Source organism: Acanthisitta chloris, unplaced genomic scaffold (assembly GCF_000695815.1).
Source record: "Acanthisitta chloris isolate BGI_N310 unplaced genomic scaffold, ASM69581v1 scaffold13805, whole genome shotgun sequence".
NCBI classification, from domain to species: Eukaryota; Metazoa; Chordata; class Aves; order Passeriformes; family Acanthisittidae; genus Acanthisitta; species Acanthisitta chloris.
In genome coordinates, this window is record NW_008675434.1 from 18,851 (window position 1) to 26,170 (window position 7,320).

Sequence of the window (7,320 nt, forward strand, 5' to 3'; positions counted from 1 at the left end):
GTGGTGATCCAGTGTGGAAAGGCTGATGCTCACAGCTGAGTGGCTTCAGCCCATCACCCTGCACTTCCTCACCCACATCCTCCCTGCTTCCCTCACCAGCAGTTTAATCCAGGCCAAAGCCTCTCCATGTCTCTGACATGACTCCAACCTCCCCCACCCCTTCTGTATTCCATCAGTGCTTCCCCTGAGGAGCTCATCCCACCAATCAGGGGGCAAAGAGATGCTCTGATTTCCCATAAATAAATTACTGAGTGAGGAGCTCGAGTGCTGCTCAGTGTCACAGAGAGGCCAGGAAGCAGGTCCAGCCCTTGGGGACAGCGAGGGATGGGGGAGGAGGTGTGTGCACACCTGCACTGAGCTGTCCAGGTGACTCCATCCCACCTCTCCCAGCCTGAGGCAGGAGTTTCCCCATCAGACTGTCACCTGCAGCTGGGCCAGCAGGTTTTTGGGTGACATTTTTCTACGTGGTTGCTTTAAATAGACCTTCAAGCTTAGCTGCTGCCTCATTTTGAAAGGGAACTCTCACTTCCTCAGTGCTTCCCTCATTTGTTCCCTCCTGCAGCATGTCCTCCCCCCACACCTGTGTGCAGCACACAGAACATTGGTGTTTCTGCACACACACACACATTTCCATGCTGGAAAAAAAAAAAAAAAAGCTGCTCCAGAGATTGAAATCTGTTTAAGCACAAGACAAGCAGCAGGATCCCCCAGCCCTGGGCTGGAGAACCTCCTTCGTTAGGAGCTGGGACTGTATCCCTCGTGACTGGAATGAGTATTGGGGTTCTGGCAGCAGCTCCCTCCTCTCAGATCCAGGCTGTGTTGTGCTTGGCAGTCCATGTGTGTCTTCTGGAAGGTTCTGCTGCTGCACAGAGCTTGCAGGGACAGAAATCGAGGCACAGGGAGGGGAAGGATTTAGTGTGGTTTCAGTTTCTCTTGTTGCTCCTTGGCTGCAGTGCTTGGGCTCTTCCCCCAAAGGCCTTTTGTGGGGAGGAGGGTTTGTGGTAGGACACTATGGATCCATCTGCCATGACCTGCTTGGCAAACAATATCTAGGCTAAAATTTGGCCTGAGGTGGGAAAATCCTGCCCTGGAATCTCTGGAGGTGTCTCAGGGAGGTCTGTGAGGTCAGGTCAGCCCTACAAGTGAGTGTGTCTATCCTCCACCTTCAGCTCAGCCTCTCTCATCCTCTGCCTTTTGCCTTAATTTTGCAATTCAGATTCATTTCCCAGCTCAGCTTTCCCCTTCCCCCCTGCACTCATCCATCCCCTGCCCTTCCTGACACTGCATTTAGAACATATCTTCTCAGGTGGTTCCCCCCTGCCCTTCCCTGGCCTCGTGCACCTTGTGCTGAGCTCCAAACCAGTGAATTTAGGGGAGGAAAATCGAGGGCTCTGTGATCCACCTCATCCCTGTGACTCCATGAGCAGCCTCAGGCCTTCCCACAGCCCCCAGACTCTGCTCCCCTTTCCCTCCCCAGGCACATGTGGCAAGTCAGAAAGATTTTCATGCTCCCTCTGAGCTCATAAATCAGGAAGGTTTAATCTCCTGCATCCAGGAGTCTGTGATGAGAAAATACAGATTCCCCCTGCTCTCCCCCCTAATTTCCACCACTCCCTTCCTCCTGTCTTTCATATTCCCGGCACATCTGGTGTGTGTTAGGCTGCCAGCTGTTGCATTGTGCAGAGTGATTAAACCATGTGGGAGGAATGGGGAGAGATTTTTATCTGGGCATTCATGAGTCTGCATTACAAGCCCTTTTTCCTCCAGCTCTTCCCCCAGATCAGAGGTCAGCTGGAGTCAGGGCTGGAAGGAAGGGATTGTGCTTCTCCGTGGCTTCCCTGTAGGAAATCAAAAGGTGTTTTCACTAATGTACAGGTGTTACATTTTGGGCTGTAGCCATCACATTAGAGCTATATTTATACCATTGATTGGTTGCAGTGATGCTTAAAAGAAGAGATCTTTGAACACTCAGTTTTGGCTTTGAAGTGATTGGAAGGTGAAGGTTTCACATCCCAGTCCGAGCCCCCAGGGGATCTGGTTTTCAGTTCGTTCCCCTCTCCCCCTGCTCAACTCCCACACTTCTCTCTCTCATCCCAAGCTCCTGGATTTCCTAGCATCTGGCCAGCCTCTTCATCTCCCTTGCTTCCCTGTCTCCTGCAGGCTTAGCTGGGGTTTGGAGAGCATCTGTTGCTGCGTGGTCAGATGCTCCTCTGACAGTGTCACTGGGAAATATTTACTGCTGGAGATTTGGGAAGCTCTGAGCTGATCCCAGGGAAACTCCTGTCACGGCACAAGGATGAGCAAGTTCCCCCAGGTGGAATGACAGGGCTGAGAACTGCACACCTGAGAGAGGAAGCTGAAAGAGATGTTTGAATCTCAGCCAAATCCAGAGTTGATTTGAGCTGAACAGTGCAAGGAGTCTCTGCTCTCTGACTGCCAGTGCCCTCTTTAATTTCCTGCACTTCCCTGGGATGAGTGTAATCCCTAGGAGTATAAAGCCTATTGCCACCAAGCAGCAAGAGAGGGAAATGTTGCTTTTCCCTCCTGAGTAACCTGACCTGACCATCCCTGTGTGGGCAGAGGGGCAAGCACTCCTCCAAAGGGGAAATTGGGAAGAGGAGCCCCTGCCGTGGCCACATCTGGCTCCAGAGAGTCACCTCTGTGTTTGCTCCTGCCCAGGGCTCCACCAGCCACCATGAGGGGAGCAAAGAGACCTCGGAGGTCAGCAGGTCGGAGGTGAAAGGCAGGAAATCCTCAAGCCATGGCAGCAGCCACAAGGGGAAAAAGACAGGGAGTGGGAAAAGCTCCGTTGGCTTCAGCTCAGCCTCGTCCAGTGGGACCTTCCAGCCTGCAGGTAAGGGGTGAAGGGGAGGGAAGGGAGGAGGGGTGAAGGAGAAGGAGGAGGGGAGGGATGAAGGAGAAGGAAGAGGGGAGGGATGAAGAAGGAAGAAGAGAGATTGAGGTTGATGTTTTGCCTTGCTCCTCTCTGACACCTCTACAAAGGTGTCTACACCTGCTGCGAACCTTTGCTGATGGTGATTTTGAAGAGATGGTTGCTCCTAACTCCATGCACAGAGGGAAGAACAGAGTCAGAGCAGTGTTCCAGGCCTGCTGCACTGCAAGGCAAACCAGATCCAGATGTGTGCATGGAGGGAGGAGGGAAGGGATTCTGTGCACAGGCAATCTGGGCAGCACCTGTCCTCTCCTCCCTAGGTGGTTCTGGCTGCAGCAGTGCTTAAGGAGTTTGAGTGGAAAGACCTGAGCCCAAACCTGATATCAGGCTCCTCTGAGCTTTGAGGCAAAGTCTTGCAGAGCCCCAGTCTGCTCTGACCTTGCTTAGTATTTGAGCTGTTGGCATTTTCCATCCCCTGGGATGTTCCTGGTGGGACAGGGGGGTGCAGGGCTGTGGGGAGCAAACACCTCCACAGGTGAGGTGAACCTGCTGCTGTGCCCCTCTGGTGCTTGCCAGAGAGCATCCCAGAGCTGGGAGGGGACAGGGATGACTTCAGCTGGGTCACTAACCTGTGACAAAGCACCTGTGCTGTGCCCGTGCTCCTCTTATCTCATGGCTTGAGTTGTGCCACCACCAACCTCCCTCCACCTGCCTCCCCTCTGCTCCCACAGGTACCTCCTGCAGCAGCTTGCAGTGCTCCCAGGACTTTGTGACATTCCCCAAACTCGAGCAGGACGAGGAGAAGTACCGGAAACCTGTCTCTTCCTCCTCCTCCTCCCACTGCTCCCCCCTGTACGAGGGGCAGAAGGGAGACGTCTTCGAGCAGAAGGTGATCTTCTCGGGCTTTGGCTCCATCATGCGCTTCTCCACCTCGGCTGTGAGCCAGCAGAGAGGTCGAGATGCCTCCCCCGTGGACTACAAAGCCTCCAACCCTGTCAGTGGCCCCTCGGTGGGCACCAGTGGCACCAGTGGGAGCAGCAGGAGCAGCCACAAGCGGATGCCTTCGCTCAGCATGGAGGAGGGAGAGGTGCTGAAGGAAAAGAAGCACAAGGGTAGCAAGAAGAACAAGCATGGGCCTGGCAGGCCAAAGGGGGGGAAAAGCAAAGAGATTTTGGGTGCCCAGCTGGCTGGGTCTACATCTACTTCCTCATCACCCTTCTCTGGGGGCTCTCTGGTGAGCTCCAGCATCGGCAACTCTTCCCGGTCCTTCAGCCACACAGGGACTCTGCCCAGTCTCAGCATGGAGTCCCCACTGCTGGGCTCAGGTATGTGCCCCTGAGGGCTCCAGGTGTGCTCAGTTCCTTTTTCCAGCCTTTTGCAGCACATTTAGCTTGTGTCTGGACCTGTCTGCACAGAGTCCAGTCCCATAAAAACTCACATCTGGATCTTCCCATTCCATCCTGGCCTTCGTCCTAGAATCTCCTCCACATCAGCTTCCCTATGGTTGGGGCTGAGGTGCAGGTCTGAGCTGGGAGGGGCATTCCAACCCCTTTCTGCTCAAGGGCTGGAAAACCTCAGCTGGCTAGAGCTGAATTTCCAGCTGGATAAAGAGGGATATTCACAGGCCAAACCGGAACAACCACAGTCTGACCCCAAATTAGGGACTCTCCTAAGTGGTTCAAGTTTAACCCTCTTTTAAAAGCAAAACCTCTCATCCTGGTCTTACCACAGCCACGTGCTCACAGCTGTCCCCAAGCCTGAGTCCCCTTCCCTGGATGAGGGCAGCCAGGAGCAGGGCAGGAAGGGGTTAAGAGGAGGCAGAGGAGGAGCTGCTGCTCAGAGCTGAGGTTTGACACTGTTCTGGCAGCAGAACTTGTCGTCGGTCTATTGTGGGTTGTTTGCAGATGCTCCAATTTAGGTCAGATTGCAAGGGGGAGGTATAATTTGGTTGTGCACCAGGAGCCCAGGCCTGTTTGCCTGGGGGAAAGGAGCTGCAAGAATTGGGGCAACTTCCAGAATCATAACCTTAGGCCAAGTTTTTTTTTTTTGCCTCTCCCTGGAACAACAAAAGGATGTTTTGGAGAGGAGGAGGCTGCCAGGCCTCTGTGTTCCTCTGTTCTGCTTGTTCTCTCATTCTTCCCTCATGGAGAGCTGCTGGCAGAGCTCTGAAGGACCTGGCTCTGGGCACTGCCTCTGCTGCATTCCTGGCTCAGATGAGTCTCCTCCTCCCTTAGCAGCAGCTCTGTGCTCACCCTTCATCCTCATTCTTGTCCCTGTGGTCCCTGGGCATCACAGGAGGGGACAAGTGTGTGAGCTCCTGGCTCACATGGGCAGTAGAGTGAGAATCTGAGTCCACTCCCCCTTCTGCCACTGATTTGTGCCTTGGGTGAGTCTCTTAGAGAATAGAATCACAGAAGCTTGGAGGAGATCTCTAAGATCATCAAGTCCAACTGTTAACCTGTCACTGCTGTAACCCCTACACCCTAATCTCCGTGATGAGAATTCCATGTTGGGCTGTAGCAGGGTGCAAGGGGAGCAGGGGCAAGGCTGGAGAAGCCTGTGATCCCTTTGGATAGAGGGATGGTGAGCTGGGACCACCCTCACTGCATGCCAGGCTGAGTGCCCTGGTGCCACCCTCCCTCCCTTCCTGAGCTGAAGCCCTGCAGAAAACCAGCTGCTTCCAGGCCGTGGAGAGGAGAGAAGGGAATTGTGGCTCTCTAACCCATCTCCTCCCCTCGCAGGGATCTACACCAGTAACAAGGACCCCATTTCCCACGGGGGTGGAGTGCTCCGGGCTGTGTGCAGCACTCCCCTCTCCTCCAGCCTTCTGGCACACCAGGGCACCTCGTCCCTGCCACAGCTCAACCGCTCTCCCTTCGCCAGCACCATCCCTGCCTCCTCCTCCTCCGTCTCCACCACGCAGGTAAGAACATCAGCACCTGCAGAAGGACTGTGGGGGGAGAGTGTTGGACAGAGCAGAGCCATTTGTGGGCACAGAGGAGCTGCTTTTCCACTTGGGAACAGTTTTTCTTTCAGTTTGGAGAAGAGCTGCCAAGTGCAGCTTCCCTTGGAGTTATTGGGAAGGTGTAGGGAGGGAGGAATTGGGGTCTGGAAGGACAGGTGACTCCTCACTGCCTGGGAGAGGAGACTGGTGGGAGAGTGTTGGACGGGGCAGAGCCAGTTGTGGGCACAGAGGAGCTGCTTTTCCACTTGGGAACAGCTTTTCTTTCAGTTTGGAGAGGAGCTGCCAAGTGTAGCTTCCCTTGGAGTCACTAGGAAGGTTTTGGGTGGGAAGAATTGGAATCTCCAAGGACAAGTGGCTCCTAATGGCCTGGGAGAGGAGACTGGTGGGAGAGTGTTGGACGGGGCAGAGCCAGTTGTGGGCACAGAGGAGCTGCTTTTCCACTTGGGAACAGCTTTTCTTCCAGTTTGGAGAGGAGTTGCCCACTGCAGCTTCCCTTGAGGTCACTAGGAAGGTGTAGGGGTTTGGGGAGGGAGGAATTGGAGCCTCCAAGGCCAGGTGACTCCTCACTGCCTGGGAGGGGAGTACAGGCAGTGCTCAGGTAAGCAGACACTTGGCTGTCAGCATGTGCTGGGTCCTGTGCTGCTCATCCCCTGCTGCTGGCTGGATCCTGCCACCAGTGCCAGCCCTGTCACCAGTGCCAACCTTGTCACCAGTGCCAGCCCTAGCTTGAGTGCAGCAGCTACCTGGTGGGAGGGCTGGCAGGGCCCAGCTGGGTGTGCTGTGTGTGTGTGCCAGGGCACAGAACCTTGTGCTTGCAGGAGCTCATTGAGAGGTGTTTTACAGCGAGGAGAGAGTTGGTTCTGCAGTGTTAACACAGCTCTTCCAGACTCTTGGCTCTGAGACAGGGCTGGGAAGATTTCAGCTGTCTAGCAAGACTTCCAAGGAGATATTTATAACACACTCTCAGGGTTCAGGAGTCAGGGAGAGATGGAATAACAAAGTTCTTTTCCTCCAGTGCTTTTAAAGAAGGCATTTCTCTAAACCATTTCTCTCCCTCCCTCCTTGTTTGGCTGTGTAGGTGTTCTCACTGGCAGGTTCAACCTTCAGCCTCCCTTCTTCCCACATCTTTGGAAGTCCCCTGACATCTGGGCTGGCAATCAACCCCCTCTTGAACCAGTCGGAAAGCAGCCGGGCAGGTACGTGAATCAGAAGGTATGTGAGTCTGCACTTCCCAAGGGTCTCCCTGGAAGAGTGGAGACAACTGCATCCCTAGTGCTCCAGCTGCCCTCCCTGCTTGCTCCCATCCTCTGTGTGTGAGAGCCAGGGGCTAGGAGAGGGGGACAGGGGGTGCTTGTGTTTGCCTAAATGATGGCCTGGCTTGCAGTGCTGTACAGCACATCTGGAGTGTCCCTGGATCATGTGTGTCCCTGGACACGTGCTGGAAAAGTGCAAGGATGTTAAG

At 54.5% G+C, this 7,320-nt stretch overlaps 1 protein-coding gene across 1 annotated transcript in view; it reads left to right on the forward strand.

The window, feature by feature from the left end:
- Positions 1-7,054, forward strand: part of MLLT6 (myeloid/lymphoid or mixed-lineage leukemia (trithorax homolog, Drosophila); translocated to, 6) — a gene marked incomplete at both ends in the record, with an annotated part of 24,908 nt that extends 17,854 nt beyond the window's left edge. Inside the window, 4 exons of the mRNA XM_009075757.1 lie at positions 2,680-2,854; positions 3,625-4,218; positions 5,635-5,816; positions 6,937-7,054. Coding sequence (XP_009074005.1) covers positions 2,680-2,854; positions 3,625-4,218; positions 5,635-5,816; positions 6,937-7,054 — 1,069 coding nt within the window. The remainder of the gene's footprint in view (positions 1-2,679; positions 2,855-3,624; positions 4,219-5,634; positions 5,817-6,936) is intronic.
- Positions 7,055-7,320: the final 266 nt, after the last annotated feature.